General features: G+C 43.8%; 1 protein-coding gene across 1 annotated transcript; it reads left to right on the top strand.

Moving 5' to 3' along the window:
* Nucleotides 1-13,672: 13,672 nt before the first annotated feature.
* LOC137502963 (putative nuclease HARBI1) lies at nucleotides 13,673-18,512 on the top strand. Its single transcript, XM_068230346.1, has 4 exons — nucleotides 13,673-13,906; nucleotides 14,060-14,389; nucleotides 14,482-14,626; nucleotides 14,769-18,512. Exons 1-4 carry the CDS (start codon nucleotides 13,673-13,675, stop codon nucleotides 15,170-15,172), a joined length of 1,113 nt encoding a protein of 370 aa, XP_068086447.1. The 3' UTR covers nucleotides 15,173-18,512.
* Nucleotides 18,513-19,474: the final 962 nt, after the last annotated feature.

Here is a 19,474-nt window from a genome sequence, read left to right as displayed (position 1 = left end):
CATCTCGCGCAACCGGGTATAGCGGCCATATTGTGCAATCGCCATAGGCCGTCTTCTTAAGCCGTATGTCTCCCCATGGCTAGCTTTCTATAGAAGAGCCTATGTATAGCCGCCATCTTGCGCAGTAGCCCCTAGCGCAGGTCCCAGGAGTTAGTCCCATAAGAGCCCATGTATAGCGGCCATCTTGCGCATTAGCCCATGGCCCAGAATCCCCTTTTTATCCCTTCCCCCAGTGTTAGTCCCATAAGAGCCTATGTATACGCAAGAGCCCCTGCTCTAGACTGATGTTTGGAAGGGTATCCTATTAGAAGGATGAAACACCGACCCCGCATTAGCCCAATACTTGAAAAGCCCCTGCCTCAGTTCCCAAATATTAGGTGATAAAACTGATAGACCATAAGTTACAAGTTGTAAGTCCATAAGGCAGCTTTCTAGAGTTCAGTCCATGTGAACACAGTATAGCAGCCATCTTGCATAGTAGTTGCAGAAAGCTAAACTGGTAAAACTAATAGGTCATTGTCGTGCAACAAGACTACATGTTGTTTGCCCCTGCCTCAGGCAGCCCTCTAGTTAAGGTCTATACGAATAGAGTATAGCAGTCGTCTTGCATAGTAGCCCTTACCTCAGTTCTCGAATGTCAGGCTGATCAAACTAATAGGTCATAAGTTAACAATGTGAGCTCCTAAGGCAGCTCTGTAGAGTTAGGTCTATAAGAACAATGTATCACCATTAGATTCTGGTCCAACTCCTAAAATTTAGCCTCATATAACCAATGTTCAGCAACCATCTTGCCTCGGGTGTCCTAGCACTAGGAAGTTGCACGCGGCCGCCATCTCGCGCAACCGGGTATAGCGGCCATATTGTGCAATCGCCATAGGCCGTCTTCTTAAGCCGTATGTCTCCCCATGGCTAGCTTTCTATAGAAGAGCCTATGTATAGCCGCCATCTTGCGCAGTAGCCCCTAGCGCAGGTCCCAGGAGTTAGTCCCATAAGAGCCCATGTATAGCGGCCATCTTGCGCATTAGCCCCTGGCCCAGAATCCCCTTTTTATCCCTTCCCCCAGTGTTAGTCCCATAAGAGCCTATGTATACGCAAGAGCCCCTGCTCTAGACTGATGTTTGGAAGGGTATCCTATTAGAAGGATGAAACACCGACCCCGCATTAGCCCAATACTTGAAAAGCCCCTGCCTCAGTTCCCAAATATTAGGTGATAAAACTGATAGACCATAAGTTACAAGTTGTAAGTCCATAAGGCAGCTTTCTAGAGTTCAGTCCATGTGAACACAGTATAGCAGCCATCTTGCATAGTAGTTGCAGAAAGCTAAACTGGTAAAACTAATAGGTCATTGTCGTGCAACAAGACTACATGTTGTGTGCCCCTGCCTCAGGCAGCCCTCTAGTTAAGGTCTATACGAATAGAGTATAGCAGTCGTCTTGCATAGTAGCCCTTACCTCAGTTCTCGAATGTCAGGCTGATCAAACTAATAGGTCATAAGTTAACAATGTGAGCTCCTAAGGCAGCTCTGTAGAGTTAGGTCTATAAGAACAATGTATCACCATTAGATTCTGGTCCAACTCCTAAAATTTAGCCTCATATAACCAATGTTCAGCAACCATCTTGCCTCGGGTGTCCTAGCACTAGGAAGTTGCACGCGGCCGCCATCTCGCGCAACCGGGTATAGCGGCCATATTGTGCAATCGCCATAGGCCGTCTTCTTAAGCCGTATGTCTCCCCATGGCTAGCTTTCTATAGAAGAGCCTATGTATAGCCGCCATCTTGCGCAGTAGCCCCTAGCGCAGGTCCCAGGAGTTAGTCCCATAAGAGCCCATGTATAGCGGCCATCTTGCGCATTAGCCCCTGGCCCAGAATCCCCTTTTTATCCCTACTAGCCGCCATCTTGCGCAGTAGCCCCTAGCGCAGGTCCCAGGAGTTAGTCCCATAAGAGCCCATGTATAGCGGCCATCTTGCGCATTAGCCCCTGGCCCAGAATCCCCTTTTTATCCCTTCCCCCAGTGTTAGTCCCATAAGAGCCTATGTATACGCAAGAGCCCCTGCTCTAGACTGATGTTTGGAAGGGTATCCTATTAGAAGGATGAAACACCGACCCCGCATTAGCCCAATACTTGAAAAGCCCCTGCCTCAGTTCCCAAATATTAGGTGATAAAACTGATAGACCATAAGTTACAAGTTGTAAGTCCATAAGGCAGCTTTCTAGAGTTCAGTCCATGTGAACACAGTATAGCAGCCATCTTGCATAGTAGTTGCAGAAAGCTAAACTGGTAAAACTAATAGGTCATTGTCGTGCAACAAGACTACATGTTGTGTGCCCCTGCCTCAGGCAGCCCTCTAGTTAAGGTCTATACGAATAGAGTATAGCAGTCGTCTTGCATAGTAGCCCTTACCTCAGTTCTCGAATGTCAGGCTGATCAAACTAATAGGTCATAAGTTAACAATGTGAGCTCCTAAGGCAGCTCTGTAGAGTTAGGTCTATATGAACAATGTATCACCATTAGATTCTGGTCCAACTCCTAAAATTTAGCCTCATATAACCAATGTTCAGCAACCATCTTGCCTCGGGTGTCCTAGCACTAGGAAGTTGCACGCGGCCGCCATCTCGCGCAACCGGGTATAGCGGCCATATTGTGCAATCGCCATAGGCCGTCTTCTTAAGCCGTATGTCTCCCCATGGCTAGCTTTCTATAGAAGAGCCTATGTATAGCCGCCATCTTGCGCAGTAGCCCCTAGCGCAGGTCCCAGGAGTTAGTCCCATAAGAGCCCATGTATAGCGGCCATCTTGCGCATTAGCCCCTGGCCCAGAATCCCCTTTTTATCCCTACTAGCCGCCATCTTGCGCAGTAGCCCCTAGCGCAGGTCCCAGGAGTTAGTCCCATAAGAGCCCATGTATAGCGGCCATCTTGCGCATTAGCCCCTGGCCCAGAATCCCCTTTTTATCCCTACTACCCATGTATAGCGGCCATCTTGCGCATTAGCCCCTGGCCCAGAATCCCCTTTTTATCCCTTCCCCCAGTGTTAGTCCCATAAGAGCCTATGTATACGCAAGAGCCCCTGCTCTAGACTGATGTTTGGAAGGGTATCCTATTAGAAGGATGAAACACCGACCCCGCATTAGCCCAATACTTGAAAAGCCCCTGCCCTCAGTTCCCAAATATTAGGTGATAAAACTGATAGACCATAAGTTACAAGTTGTAAGTCCATAAGGCAGCTTTCTAGAGTTCAGTCCATGTGAACACAGTATAGCAGCCATCTTGCATAGTAGTTGCAGAAAGCTAAACTGGTAAAACTAATAGGTCATTGTCGTGCAACAAGACTACATGTTGTGTGCCCCTGCCTCAGGCAGCCCTCTAGTTAAGGTCTATACGAATAGAGTATAGCAGTCGTCTTGCATAGTAGCCCTTACCTCAGTTCTCGAATGTCAGGCTGATCAAACTAATAGGTCATAAGTTAACAATGTGAGCTCCTAAGGCAGCTCTGTAGAGTTAGGTCTATAAGAACAATGTATCACCATTAGATTCTGGTCCAACTCCTAAAATTTAGCCTCATATAACCAATGTTCAGCAACCATCTTGCCTCGGGTGTCCTAGCACTAGGAAGTTGCACGCGGCCGCCATCTCGCGCAACCGGGTATAGCGGTCATATTGTGCAATCGCCATAGGCCGTCTTCTTAAGCCGTATGTCTCCCCATGGCTAGCTTTCTATAGAAGAGCCTATGTATAGCCGCCATCTTGCGCAGTAGCCCCTAGCGCAGGTCCCAGGAGTTAGTCCCATAAGAGCCCATGTATAGCGGCCATCTTGCGCATTAGCCCCTGGCCCAGAATCCCCTTTTTATCCCTTCCCCCAGTGTTAGTCCCATAAGAGCCTATGTATACGCAAGAGCCCCTGCTCTAGACTGATGTTTGGAAGGGTATCCTATTAGAAGGATGAAACACCGACCCCGCATTAGCCCAATACTTGAAAAGCCCCTGCCTCAGTTCCCAAATATTAGGTGATAAAACTGATAGACCATAAGTTACAAGTTGTAAGTCCATAAGGCAGCTTTCTAGAGTTCAGTCCATGTGAACACAGTATAGCAGCCATCTTGCATAGTAGTTGCAGAAAGCTAAACTGGTAAAACTAATAGGTCATTGTCGTGCAACAAGACTACATGTTGTGTGCCCCTGCCGCAGGCAGCCCTCTAGTTAAGGTCTATACGAATAGAGTATAGCAGTCGTCTTGCATAGTAGCCCTTACCTCAGTTCTCGAATGTCAGGCTGATCAAACTAATAGGTCATAAGTTAACAATGTGAGCTCCTAAGGCAGCTCTGTAGAGTTAGGTCTATAAGAACAATGTATCACCATTAGATTCTGGTGCAACTCCTAAAATTTAGCCTCATATAACCAATGTTCAGCAACCATCTTGCCTCGGGTGTCCTAGCACTAGGAAGTTGCACGCGGCCGCCATCTCGCGCAACCGGGTATAGCGGCCATATTGTGCAATCGCCATAGGCCGTCTTCTTAAGCCGTATGTCTCCCCATGGCTAGCTTTCTATAGAAGAGCCTATGTATAGCCGCCATCTTGCGCAGTAGCCCCTAGCGCAGGTCCCAGGAGTTAGTCCCATAAGAGCCCATGTATAGCGGCCATCTTGCGCATTAGCCCATGGCCCAGAATCCCCTTTTTATCCCTTCCCCCAGTGTTAGTCCCATAAGAGCCTATGTATACGCAAGAGCCCCTGCTCTAGACTGATGTTTGGAAGGGTATCCTATTAGAAGGATGAAACACCGACCCCGCATTAGCCCAATACTTGAAAAGCCCCTGCCTCAGTTCCCAAATATTAGGTGATAAAACTGATAGACCATAAGTTACAAGTTGTAAGTCCATAAGGCAGCTTTCTAGAGTTCAGTCCATGTGAACACAGTATAGCAGCCATCTTGCATAGTAGTTGCAGAAAGCTAAACTGGTAAAACTAATAGGTCATTGTCGTGCAACAAGACTACATGTTGTTTGCCCCTGCCTCAGGCAGCCCTCTAGTTAAGGTCTATACGAATAGAGTATAGCAGTCGTCTTGCATAGTAGCCCTTACCTCAGTTCTCGAATGTCAGGCTGATCAAACTAATAGGTCATAAGTTAACAATGTGAGCTCCTAAGGCAGCTCTGTAGAGTTAGGTCTATAAGAACAATGTATCACCATTAGATTCTGGTCCAACTCCTAAAATTTAGCCTCATATAACCAATGTTCAGCAACCATCTTGCCTCGGGTGTCCTAGCACTAGGAAGTTGCACGCGGCCGCCATCTCGCGCAACCGGGTATAGCGGCCATATTGTGCAATCGCCATAGGCCGTCTTCTTAAGCCGTATGTCTCCCCATGGCTAGCTTTCTATAGAAGAGCCTATGTATAGCCGCCATCTTGCGCAGTAGCCCCTAGCGCAGGTCCCAGGAGTTAGTCCCATAAGAGCCCATGTATAGCGGCCATCTTGCGCATTAGCCCCTGGCCCAGAATCCCCTTTTTATCCCTTCCCCCAGTGTTAGTCCCATAAGAGCCTATGTATACGCAAGAGCCCCTGCTCTAGACTGATGTTTGGAAGGGTATCCTATTAGAAGGATGAAACACCGACCCCGCATTAGCCCAATACTTGAAAAGCCCCTGCCTCAGTTCCCAAATATTAGGTGATAAAACTGATAGACCATAAGTTACAAGTTGTAAGTCCATAAGGCAGCTTTCTAGAGTTCAGTCCATGTGAACACAGTATAGCAGCCATCTTGCATAGTAGTTGCAGAAAGCTAAACTGGTAAAACTAATAGGTCATTGTCGTGCAACAAGACTACATGTTGTGTGCCCCTGCCGCAGGCAGCCCTCTAGTTAAGGTCTATACGAATAGAGTATAGCAGTCGTCTTGCATAGTAGCCCTTACCTCAGTTCTCGAATGTCAGGCTGATCAAACTAATAGGTCATAAGTTAACAATGTGAGCTCCTAAGGCAGCTCTGTAGAGTTAGGTCTATAAGAACAATGTATCACCATTAGATTCTGGTGCAACTCCTAAAATTTAGCCTCATATAACCAATGTTCAGCAACCATCTTGCCTCGGGTGTCCTAGCACTAGGAAGTTGCACGCGGCCGCCATCTCGCGCAACCGGGTATAGCGGCCATATTGTGCAATCGCCATAGGCCGTCTTCTTAAGCCGTATGTCTCCCCATGGCTAGCTTTCTATAGAAGAGCCTATGTATAGCCGCCATCTTGCGCAGTAGCCCCTAGCGCAGGTCCCAGGAGTTAGTCCCATAAGAGCCCATGTATAGCGGCCATCTTGCGCATTAGCCCATGGCCCAGAATCCCCTTTTTATCCCTTCCCCCAGTGTTAGTCCCATAAGAGCCTATGTATACGCAAGAGCCCCTGCTCTAGACTGATGTTTGGAAGGGTATCCTATTAGAAGGATGAAACACCGACCCCGCATTAGCCCAATACTTGAAAAGCCCCTGCCTCAGTTCCCAAATATTAGGTGATAAAACTGATAGACCATAAGTTACAAGTTGTAAGTCCATAAGGCAGCTTTCTAGAGTTCAGTCCATGTGAACACAGTATAGCAGCCATCTTGCATAGTAGTTGCAGAAAGCTAAACTGGTAAAACTAATAGGTCATTGTCGTGCAACAAGACTACATGTTGTGTGCCCCTGCCTCAGGCAGCCCTCTAGTTAAGGTCTATACGAATAGAGTATAGCAGTCGTCTTGCATAGTAGCCCTTACCTCAGTTCTCGAATGTCAGGCTGATCAAACTAATAGGTCATAAGTTAACAATGTGAGCTCCTAAGGCAGCTCTGTAGAGTTAGGTCTATAAGAACAATGTATCACCATTAGATTCTGGTCCAACTCCTAAAATTTAGCCTCATATAACCAATGTTCAGCAACCATCTTGCCTCGGGTGTCCTAGCACTAGGAAGTTGCACGCGGCCGCCATCTCGCGCAACCGGGTATAGCGGCCATATTGTGCAATCGCCATAGGCCGTCTTCTTAAGCCGTATGTCTCCCCATGGCTAGCTTTCTATAGAAGAGCCTATGTATAGCCGCCATCTTGCGCAGTAGCCCCTAGCGCAGGTCCCAGGAGTTAGTCCCATAAGAGCCCATGTATAGCGGCCATCTTGCGCATTAGCCCCTGGCCCAGAATCCCCTTTTTATCCCTACTAGCCGCCATCTTGCGCAGTAGCCCCTAGCGCAGGTCCCAGGAGTTAGTCCCATAAGAGCCCATGTATAGCGGCCATCTTGCGCATTAGCCCCTGGCCCAGAATCCCCTTTTTATCCCTACTACCCATGTATAGCGGCCATCTTGCGCATTAGCCCCTGGCCCAGAATCCCCTTTTTATCCCTTCCCCCAGTGTTAGTCCCATAAGAGCCTATGTATACGCAAGAGCCCCTGCTCTAGACTGATGTTTGGAAGGGTATCCTATTAGAAGGATGAAACACCGACCCCGCATTAGCCCAATACTTGAAAAGCCCCTGCCCTCAGTTCCCAAATATTAGGTGATAAAACTGATAGACCATAAGTTACAAGTTGTAAGTCCATAAGGCAGCTTTCTAGAGTTCAGTCCATGTGAACACAGTATAGCAGCCATCTTGCATAGTAGTTGCAGAAAGCTAAACTGGTAAAACTAATAGGTCATTGTCGTGCAACAAGACTACATGTTGTGTGCCCCTGCCTCAGGCAGCCCTCTAGTTAAGGTCTATACGAATAGAGTATAGCAGTCGTCTTGCATAGTAGCCCTTACCTCAGTTCTCGAATGTCAGGCTGATCAAACTAATAGGTCATAAGTTAACAATGTGAGCTCCTAAGGCAGCTCTGTAGAGTTAGGTCTATAAGAACAATGTATCACCATTAGATTCTGGTCCAACTCCTAAAATTTAGCCTCATATAACCAATGTTCAGCAACCATCTTCCCTCGGGTGTCCTAGCACTAGGAAGTTGCACGCGGCCGCCATCTCGCGCAACCGGGTATAGCGGTCATATTGTGCAATCGCCATAGGCCGTCTTCTTAAGCCGTATGTCTCCCCATGGCTAGCTTTCTATAGAAGAGCCTATGTATAGCCGCCATCTTGCGCAGTAGCCCCTAGCGCAGGTCCCAGGAGTTAGTCCCATAAGAGCCCATGTATAGCGGCCATCTTGCGCATTAGCCCCTGGCCCAGAATCCCCTTTTTATCCCTTCCCCCAGTGTTAGTCCCATAAGAGCCTATGTATACGCAAGAGCCCCTGCTCTAGACTGATGTTTGGAAGGGTATCCTATTAGAAGGATGAAACACCGACCCCGCATTAGCCCAATACTTGAAAAGCCCCTGCCTCAGTTCCCAAATATTAGGTGATAAAACTGATAGACCATAAGTTACAAGTTGTAAGTCCATAAGGCAGCTTTCTAGAGTTCAGTCCATGTGAACACAGTATAGCAGCCATCTTGCATAGTAGTTGCAGAAAGCTAAACTGGTAAAACTAATAGGTCATTGTCGTGCAACAAGACTACATGTTGTGTGCCCCTGCCGCAGGCAGCCCTCTAGTTAAGGTCTATACGAATAGAGTATAGCAGTCGTCTTGCATAGTAGCCCTTACCTCAGTTCTCGAATGTCAGGCTGATCAAACTAATAGGTCATAAGTTAACAATGTGAGCTCCTAAGGCAGCTCTGTAGAGTTAGGTCTATAAGAACAATGTATCACCATTAGATTCTGGTGCAACTCCTAAAATTTAGCCTCATATAACCAATGTTCAGCAACCATCTTGCCTCGGGTGTCCTAGCACTAGGAAGTTGCACGCGGCCGCCATCTCGCGCAACCGGGTATAGCGGCCATATTGTGCAATCGCCATAGGCCGTCTTCTTAAGCCGTATGTCTCCCCATGGCTAGCTTTCTATAGAAGAGCCTATGTATAGCCGCCATCTTGCGCAGTAGCCCCTAGCGCAGGTCCCAGGAGTTAGTCCCATAAGAGCCCATGTATAGCGGCCATCTTGCGCATTAGCCCATGGCCCAGAATCCCCTTTTTATCCCTTCCCCCAGTGTTAGTCCCATAAGAGCCTATGTATACGCAAGAGCCCCTGCTCTAGACTGATGTTTGGAAGGGTATCCTATTAGAAGGATGAAACACCGACCCCGCATTAGCCCAATACTTGAAAAGCCCCTGCCTCAGTTCCCAAATATTAGGTGATAAAACTGATAGACCATAAGTTACAAGTTGTAAGTCCATAAGGCAGCTTTCTAGAGTTCAGTCCATGTGAACACAGTATAGCAGCCATCTTGCATAGTAGTTGCAGAAAGCTAAACTGGTAAAACTAATAGGTCATTGTCGTGCAACAAGACTACATGTTGTTTGCCCCTGCCTCAGGCAGCCCTCTAGTTAAGGTCTATACGAATAGAGTATAGCAGTCGTCTTGCATAGTAGCCCTTACCTCAGTTCTCGAATGTCAGGCTGATCAAACTAATAGGTCATAAGTTAACAATGTGAGCTCCTAAGGCAGCTCTGTAGAGTTAGGTCTATAAGAACAATGTATCACCATTAGATTCTGGTCCAACTCCTAAAATTTAGCCTCATATAACCAATGTTCAGCAACCATCTTGCCTCGGGTGTCCTAGCACTAGGAAGTTGCACGCGGCCGCCATCTCGCGCAACCGGGTATAGCGGCCATATTGTGCAATCGCCATAGGCCGTCTTCTTAAGCCGTATGTCTCCCCATGGCTAGCTTTCTATAGAAGAGCCTATGTATAGCCGCCATCTTGCGCAGTAGCCCCTAGCGCAGGTCCCAGGAGTTAGTCCCATAAGAGCCCATGTATAGCGGCCATCTTGCGCATTAGCCCCTGGCCCAGAATCCCCTTTTTATCCCTACTAGCCGCCATCTTGCGCAGTAGCCCCTAGCGCAGGTCCCAGGAGTTAGTCCCATAAGAGCCCATGTATAGCGGCCATCTTGCGCATTAGCCCCTGGCCCAGAATCCCCTTTTTATCCCTACTAGCCGCCATCTTGCGCAGTAGCCCCTAGCGCAGGTCCCAGGAGTTAGTCCCATAAGAGCCCATGTATAGCGGCCATCTTGCGCATTAGCCCCTGGCTCAGAATCCCCTTTTTATCCCTACTCATGATTTAGCTCGAGATGGGTCAAGAGCGGGGAGCCTCAAGCTTCACCAGAATGACTGGTTTTTCAGTTATGGTACTGCAGTGTGGAAGAGAGAGGGACCTCACTACACTATTATTTCCATGAACACTATCATGATAGCTGCTTTAAATGGATCTAATTCATCATGCGACCTGGCTGACAACCGGCGCTTTTGCGGTTCTAGGCTGCAAAGTGTGAAATGTGCTACTGGGCATGTGCATGTAGGCAACCAGGCTGCATATGCAAACAGTAGCGTAGCCAGGATTTCAGTTTGGGGGGGGCCCATTCATCCAGAATTTTATTTCGATAGGTGTCCAAACTTCCATAGTTTAGGTGGTTTAGAATACCGAAAAAGGAAATGAGTGTCCTTGGATCCATGTAAGAGTGGTGGATTCGTGCGGATTCCGGAAGCTAATAGTAATTTTCTTCTTCTTCTTCTTCTTCTTCTTCTTCTTCTTCCCCCGCTTTTCCCACATCTGTGGGGTCGCGGGTGCGAACTGTGTCGCACATGTGGATTTGGCCCTGTTTTACCGCTGGATGTCCTTCCCGACGCCAACCCTATATAGAGGGATGTAATCAGTGTTGTGTGTTTCTTTGGTGGTTGGTAGTGTAGTATGTTGTCTGAATATGGATGTGTTGGGATAAACACCCAATCCCCATCCAGAAGAATTAATCAGCCAGGAATCGAACCCGGGACCGCCTGAACCGATGGCCTCAACACTGATCATTCAGCCAATGAGTCGGACTCCGGAAGCTAATATTAATGTACATTATGTATAGAATGCTCAATAAAAGGACATTCGTTAAAACCCCTGGGGTGTCTGGACTCCTTGGACGACAACCCTCCCGTTCCCTGGCTACCTCTGTTACTCCCATCCCAACATAACTGCAGCATTTCATATATTCCGAGTACAAGTTAAATGAATGCAAGAATAAAACAGTTTGAGTAAGGATGCAATATTCTGGTTTAGAATAAATACGGTAATGTTATTATAATAATGGTCATGTGATAAGCAATAAAGAAGTGACATTTTATACAAATAATGCGGCAAAGATATACACACGCGCGCGTCGAATACAGGTTTCTCGTCCTTCTTATCCATGTCTAGATGATAAAGGCAAGAGAATGATGGCCCACCGTGACTCGTTATTTCGACATTATAAACAAACCCTAGATGACACAGACTTCGAATATAACCGCATCTTAAGAAATCGCACAAAGCAGTTAATCAGAATTTTTTAAAAAAATATATATTTTCGGAATTTAGCTAACAACTTAAACTCTAATCGCGCATGGGACCAACTTAGAGCTCTGGGAATAGGAAAACATCCACAGAGACAGACAACTCCTGACATTCCACTTGACGAACTGAACGATTACTTTAGTAGAATAAATATTCAACCTACCCAAATAAACTGCACCGACTCACCGCCCTCCCCTCCAGCCAATCCACCATTCACATTTCGCAGTGTCACAGAAAATCAGGTTAAAAGGCTTTGTACTCGATTAAATCAAAGACCACAGGTGTAGATGATATTCCTATTACTTTTATACATAACATTATGGGTGCTTTCTCGCTTATACTGACGCACATTCTGAACTACTGTTTCCCTGCTGTCTGGAAAACAGCCAATATTATATCGGTACCTAAGAGTTTAGACCCACAATCACCCTCTGACTATCGTCCTATGTCCGCACTCCCTGCGCTTTCTAAAGACTTTGAACGTTTAGTATACGAGGAAGTTCTGGAATACCTAAATAAAAATTTTCTTTTGGACCCTTTGCAATCTGGATTTGAGAAGGTTCACAATACCACGACAGCACTTTTGAAGATTACTGAAGACATTAGAAACGCTATGGACAAACGACTGCTTACTATACGTATCCTTCTGGACTTCAGTAGCGCCTTTGACGCTATAGTAATTCCGACAATGATAAAGAAAATGGAACTGCTAAATTTCGACCTGGCTGCACTTAAGGTTTTTAGTTCTTATTTGAGTAACCGTCAACAGCGTAAAACAGTAAATGACAAGGCCTCTAAATGGAAAATAAAACTTAGTGTTGCCCCACAAGGCAGTATTCTAGGGCCCCTATTTTTCTGTATTTATATCAGTGACATACTATCTGTGACAGGAAATAACACACATGACCTCTGTGCTCACGATCTTCAAATATATCGACTCTGCAAAACAAGATATTAACAGGAACCTCCGACGACTCAGTGAATATGCACAACGAAGCTCTCTTATACTAAAATGAAAAAAAAAATCAGAAAATTATAATTGGATCACGAAAATTACTGAGCTGCTCAACAATGTCGCAATCCCGCCTATCCTACTGAATGGTAACATTATTTCCTACAGTAAAACGGTTAAAAATCACGGCGTAATGATGAATGAAACAGTTGATTGGTCTGATCACACGAAAGAAATGTGTAAAAAGATTTTTGGAGTTCTTCACCCTCTTAAACGGCAGAGGGATGTATTTCCATTTGAGCTACAGGCAGAACTAATACAGACACTCATTCTCCATATTCTTGACCACTGTGACGTTGTTTTAGTTGACATGACGAGAGAAGAAACACTTAAACTTCAACGAGCACTGAATACCTGCCTGCGATTTATTTACAATATCGGGTACGATGTTCATATCACCCCATACTATCAGGTTGTCTCATGGCTGATGTCTGATAAAACGTCGGCAGCTACACACTTTAACGATGGTGTATAGAGTGGTAGCTGAAAGTTAGTCACTGTATATTTCTTCTAAATTCATCTTTTTATCATTTATTTCACAACTTAAATACACGTTCAAGATGCATTCTTTCTATTCCACTGCGCCGCATAAATAAAAATTAATAGACCATTTGTGGTGACTGTCGCCAGATTATGGAATTCCCTGCCAGTTCAGGGGTGCTATTCCGTACTTGCCAACCGACATTGTTCGATATCGGTTACTCGACTTTCCGACTATGTTCGGCGAGCGCTATTCTATACTCTTTCTTTACCGATAATAGTAGGTGAAAGCTGTTGCTTGGACCGAATATCTTCGATTGGTGACCGTCGGCTTGTTGACCCATCGTTTGTGTGTTAACGACGGCTGTGTATACATAATTACGCCTAAAGTCACATCACACAAAGTCGCTGTGCTCTGCATTTCAGCAAGATCTTTTAAAAAATGCATTGGAAGAATGTGATCATTGTATTTTATTATTTTACACATAATGAATTTTAAACAAATGACCTTACTATGTGGTTTGTCTTGTCATTCAATTTGCCGTATTAGCGTTTGTGAGTGGTAGATGAAAAAATTATTGTTTACAAAGATATTTCTTCGTTTAATAACAAGTTGTGTTTTATGCTAAGATTAAGGATTGTGTAGTGGTATTTTACATTTTGTAGTTGGGTTAAACGAATTAGGTTAGGTAATTGTACGAACGTTAGAACTTGTAGGTTAGGAAATTATACTTTCGGTTAGAACTTGTAAATGTAGGTATATTCTGAGGTTAGGTTAATTACTGAGGGCCTTGTAAATGAATATTGTCCTCTAAGTCAAGCATATGGCCAATGCTTACCTTGCTTTGGATCTCATGCATCTCGAGCATCGAGTACAAAGACTTCAACGGCAAGTAGAAAGAAGAGAGTGGCGAAATAGCCGTGACCCATTTTCATTGCACGACGATGAATTCATTGATCTTTTTAGATTAAGTCCAGATGCTGCCAGAGATCTTGTAGATTCACTTACATTATCTCTGGAACGCCAACAACCATATGGACTGTCTGCTGAAACCCAGGTGGGTCTAGTATATCTTTTCCTGTCTTCTTATTTATTTAATTTGTTGTTACCTTTATGAATGAATGAAAATAATTTTCTTTAGCTTACCAGTACTGCCCTTTCATTCAGAGACTTTTGAAGCTCAGTGATGATTGATTGATTATCTTTATAGGTCCTTACTGCCTTGAGGTTTTATGCCACAGGCTCATATCAGGGTGCTGTTGGTGAAGAATGGGAGCTTGGAGTTAGTCAGCCATCTGTGAGCCGATGTGTCCGTGCTGTTACAAGAAGCATAAATGAATTGCTTCTGAGACAATGGGTATATTTTCCAATGACTGCAGAAGAACGCTATTCTGCGGTTCAGAAGTTCCGAGATGCTCGGCAGCCCTTTCCAGGCACTCTTGGTGCTATAGACTGCACATATTTGAAAATCATAGCACCTAAAGAGTATGAGGAAGCTTATGTAAATCATTGGGGTGACCATACACTGAATGTGCAAGCCGTAAGTACGATTGTAATTCCATTTCATACTATTATCATTATCAATCTGTTATTCATATATAGTAGGTAATGTAATTGTTGGTTTGCTTCTAGATATGTGATCCAGATTTGAAAATTTTGAATATTAATGCCAGATATCCTGGGGCTCGGCATGATGCTTACGTTTGGTCTAATTCGGCTGCAAGAAGAGCGATGGAAAGGAACTTCACCTATGGTGAACGCAACACGTGGCTTATAGGTAACTGTGCACTTCTGTGTTCAATAGGTACAGGAGAGCTTAAAGGACAACATGTAATGCAAATAATAATGTTTGGGGCTGATAATCTTTCCATTTTGACTCTTACAAATCACAAGTAATAAAATGTATTATTATATTGCAGGTGATGATGGTTATGCCCTGGAGCCATGGCTTATGACCCCTTTAAAAAATGAAATACGTGGAACACCACGATTCCAGTACAACGAAGAATTGTGTGCTGCAGGATCTGTTGTTGAACGGCTCTTTAGGGTATTGAAGGGAGAGTTCCGGTGCCTTTCTCAGCAACGACAGCTAATGTATGACCCTGTCATGTCTGGGATGATAGCTAATGCCTGTGCTGTACTCCATAACATGAGAATTGCTCATCGTTTGGACAATGCTGTTGATGCTGTGGAAGAACAGGGTCGTATTCATAGAGTAAATGAAGAGCCTCTGCTTGGTGAAGAAGAAAACGCAAATCAAAGGCGTGCTGTAGCTCAAAGGATCCAGCAAAGCCTTATTACTAGACACTATGGAAGACATTAAGTAAAGTACACAATTGCTTGCCTAACTATCAGTGAGAAGTTAAACTGTATTTTATTGTTGTTTTTAGTGTATTGAGACATCATCAGCAGCCCATATTTTTTGTAAGTTTGTACCCATGTTCATGTGTTTTTGTGTAACTGGGGCTAGGATTGGGAAGAGGCCAGAAGTAGTATGACAGATACCACCCTGGCATACTCTTGTAGTTGAGAGGTATAAATTATTGCAAGTTGTGATGAAATGAATGAAGTATTTTAAATCTATCTTTCTCCTAATCGTGACTTTTCATTTCAAAAATTCCATTTGCATTGGCCGCAAGTCGAACTGCGGCTGCTACTTTGGAATGAAACGAATGACTTTGCCACTCAGCTGTCATATCTGACACATTTTAGTTTCTGAAGTACTACTACAGTATATGTAAAGAGCCCTGCTGATTATGTAATATTTAATTGCAATGTATCCTTGAAATAATGTATGTAAATGATAAAATGACGAGGCAAATTATGCTGTTGACAAACGGCATGTAGGCCTATGTTTTAACGTTCTGTCCATTTCCTAGTCCTAGTTGAACGAGTTGGGTTTGATCACAAGCTTTCTTCAGTGAAGTAAAATTTTACTTCAGTTGTCTTTTCATGCCCTGAACGCTTGACACAATAGCCTGCCTGTATTGGCTGTCAGAAATCAAAGTAATGACCTAGTCCATACTTTCTTCTTAGATTCATATTATGTGTTTCATATCCTGATAAACAAAAAGAGCGATATTCAAATTGTGGAAGAAAGTGTAAGAGAGAGCTCTGTATTATCATTTTGGCTAACCATGTTGCTAATCCCAAATCTTAGATTTTATATACTTTGCTTATAATTTTCTGACAATGTTTGTGACAACAATCTATACTTTGTAACTAGGCAAAAATCACTATTAACAAGTTCTGCCCTAGTAATAAATTCAATTTATGGCACATGAATGAATTTCTTCACCAAAATAGTTTTATATGCCAAATTAAATGCCCTATCAAGTGTATAGCAGTGTCTCAAATCAGTCATTTTTGGTGTTGTAGACTTCACCCAGAATGATGATGATTTTGAATTAGCATTGTCCTGTCATCGAAGCCTTAATCAATGCAAAGTGAACAATTTATAACAATCTATAATTCTTGCTCATACAACTAGTCATGAAAATTACAGTTTGTTGTAATGATAAACTTATGATATAAATATAGACATTTTCTGTTTTAAAAGAATGTTGGAATATCAGTGACAATGTAATTGACCAATATTCTAATAGTGTACAGGAGTAGCTGCTATTTAATTTGTTTGTGAAATGCTTTTCTTATTGAAATGTATTTGATCGAGACATCTTTTTTTAATGATTAACATTTCACCTATTAAATAGGAAACAGGTATCTTTAGGAATAAAGTAGACTGTGAACAAAAATATAAACAGTATCTGATATGTTGTAAAGTGTAGAGTGTTTTCTGAAGATGTCAACTGTGTTCATTATACAATGTTGGCTCATAAGTCATGACAACTTTTTTTTTTCTGCATTAATGCAGGATCTTCCACACAAATGGAATGTGTGATTAATGCCGAGTATGCAATGTTGAGAAGATCCAGGCATTTGTTCCTAATGGCACGACTTGACCATCTCTGAAGGAGGGTTCAGTAGTACGTTGCTGTCACCGATGTGGCAGGTGGAACAAAGTGACACACAATCACGCTTCTGACATTGTGTGCCACAATTAACCACCTGCTTCACAGGGGAAAGATTTTGCCAGAACATCTGTTTTCGTGGTGATCCTACATGTCGCCATTCTGCAGACTGGCATTTAAGCTCAGATGCATCCACGATCACCATTCCCTCCAACATTTGCTCACCTTCCTGCTGGTAGCTTACAAATTGTTCACAGTATATGGAATACCATGTTCACTTTTGCATGTTGGTGAGTGCACGTGGCATCCACTGTGTTGCAGTTTTATGTTGATGAATATCTCCCATTAAATTCTTATAGATGGTTCATCTTTCAATGCCTGGTTTGGCTTGTAATTGAAGTAGTGTCCATTTTCTTTCCACATCCATGCATTGGGTAATTACTGCATGTAACACATCAATCCAGACACTAACAGGTCTTCTGGACAATTGTACGTTGCTACTTGTTTCATGTCCATGCTGAAATGTCGCTGCCCATCTTGCAATGGTTTGTTATGGAAGGGCAAAATTCCCCACAGCTTACACAAGCGCTCTTGCATTCTTTGGCATTGTGGCCCTGATGAATGGCTACCTTGGTGTTTGCACATTGTTCTTGCCTCGTTACATCCATTCTGCACAGAGCCTGACTCTACTGCAGCCCCATCACTCTGCATGGTAATGTCCAATGCACTGCAATCTCATGCTTTGTCCATGTACAGGGTCTCTCATACAAATCCACGCCAAATTCATGGCGTTTGTACTCTGCGCTACAGCAGCTGCAGTATGGGAGGAGCGTGCATAGTCCTTGACCTAGCAAGCAGCCTGCGCGTGTTCGACCTGGCAAGCGTAAGTTGCCAGTCTGAATCTCAGCTGTTAACACGGTAAGGCAGTTATCATTGCAACACCGCATTTTCGTATGTAAAAATTCTGGCTTCATCTTAATGGTTATGTGAACAATCATAACTCTCCCACTATTGGTGTGCAGAAAATCCTAATGGTGTTTATGAAGTCCCTCATTGTGATAGGAAGATTGGTGTTTGGTGTGCTGTTAGTGCAAGATGAAGTTCTTTTTTGAGACAATGGTAAATGCATAGAGGTACCAAGATGACTTTTAGAAGCCATTCTTCCATCAGTTAATGGAAGAAGAAAATTTGCATGGGTGGTTTACACAAGATTCAGCCCCTGCTCGTACAATCTTGGAAGTGTTCGCAGACAGTGAAATCACTGCTGGTCTATTATCCCCTCGTTCTCCAGATCTAACTGTGTGTGCTGTTTATTTGTGGGGTAAACTGAAAGAAACAGTGTATTAAACAAATCCTCATACATTGGAGGAAATGAAAGAAAACATTACAGTGCCAGAACTCACTTGTGTAAGCCAGAATGTGGTTATCAGATACAGTGCCTGTATAACCCAGGAAGGACAACACTTCCAGCATCTTTTGTAAGGTAAGATTTCATATAAGATGGTATACACACTTAAAGCAGGGCAGCCACGCGTGACACAAGTTTGGCTGAAGCAGCTGCTGTAGCGCAGAGCACAACCACCATGTGTTTGGTCTGAGTTTATATGAGAGAGTGTCTTACTTTCCCAGACATGATCTTTGTATGGTAGCCCTGTGGAAATGTGAGGGAACACAGTCCCAACCCTTATATTACCTGGTTTTCAAATTAAATAAAAAATACTATAACAAATGAGGGTATTTTATTTTAACTTACTTCCTTGGCATTATCCTTCTCTTGACAACTATGCTATAACCTAATATCTTTTCAATGAATGTGTTGTAATCTCATTTTCCAAGAATTCCTGATAGGCTTAGGACATTGAAGTTTAAGATGGAAGTCTTGGACATCTTGCTCCTATTTTTCTGTAATTTCCATATTGTGTGGTAATATTGCAAGCCTAGTGTATCTTTAGTACAGAACTTGCATTCTCTATGTATTAATGAAGTAATCAGCTTCAAATGATTAAAAAAATTAAAAGTTAAAAAAATTAAAATACTTAGGAAATATATCCTACTTCTTATACGGTAACTGAAAAACTCCAAACACTTTAGACTAGTAGCGACATAGAAGGGCCAAACTGATATTGAGATATTTAAGTAATAACGAACAAGGCTGTAGATAATCTAGAAGATATATCTTTGGGAAGTTCATGAATGAAGCACCTCCGACAGCTTCTAGCTAAAGATTGGATCAAAAGGTTACACCAAGAGATGGGATTTTTCTATTCAACATATATGGGGATGGGTTCGATTAAATCAAAGCTGGAAGGATGAGTCATCAACAAAAACATAAGATATATGTATATTTTTATAATTTGATTTACGTCGCACTGACACAGATAGGTCTTGTGGCAACAGTGGGATAGGAAAGGACCTAGGAGTGGAAAGGAAGTGGCCGTGGCCTTAATTAAGGTGCAGCCCCAGCATTTGCCTGGTGTGAAAATGGGAAACCACGGAAAACCATCCTCAAGGCTGCCGACACTGGGATTCGAACCCACTATCTCCCGCATGCAAGCTCACAGTTGCGCGCCCCTAAGCACATGGCCAACTCGCCCGGTACATTGAATCGTGCAAAGAAACCAAAGGGTTTTGATCTCCAAAGAAAGAATTGGTAC

Source organism: Anabrus simplex, chromosome 1 (genome assembly GCF_040414725.1).
Source record: "Anabrus simplex isolate iqAnaSimp1 chromosome 1, ASM4041472v1, whole genome shotgun sequence".
Lineage (NCBI taxonomy): Eukaryota > Metazoa > Arthropoda > Insecta > Orthoptera > Tettigoniidae > Anabrus > Anabrus simplex.
Note: the sequence above shows the minus strand (reverse complement) of the source record. Positions and strands in the feature narration are given on the sequence as shown.

Excerpts from the sequence above, each read along its gene's own strand:
- LOC137502963 (XM_068230346.1), top strand. The coding sequence starts at position 13,673 with ATGGCCAATGCTTACCTTGCTTTGGATCTCATGCATCTCGAGCATCGA. Across the intron at positions 14,390-14,481 it reads ATACACTGAATGTGCAAGCC|ATATGTGATCCAGATTTGAA; the intron begins GTAAGTACGATT and ends GTTTGCTTCTAG. Across the intron at positions 14,627-14,768 it reads ACGCAACACGTGGCTTATAG|GTGATGATGGTTATGCCCTG; the intron begins GTAACTGTGCAC and ends ATTATATTGCAG.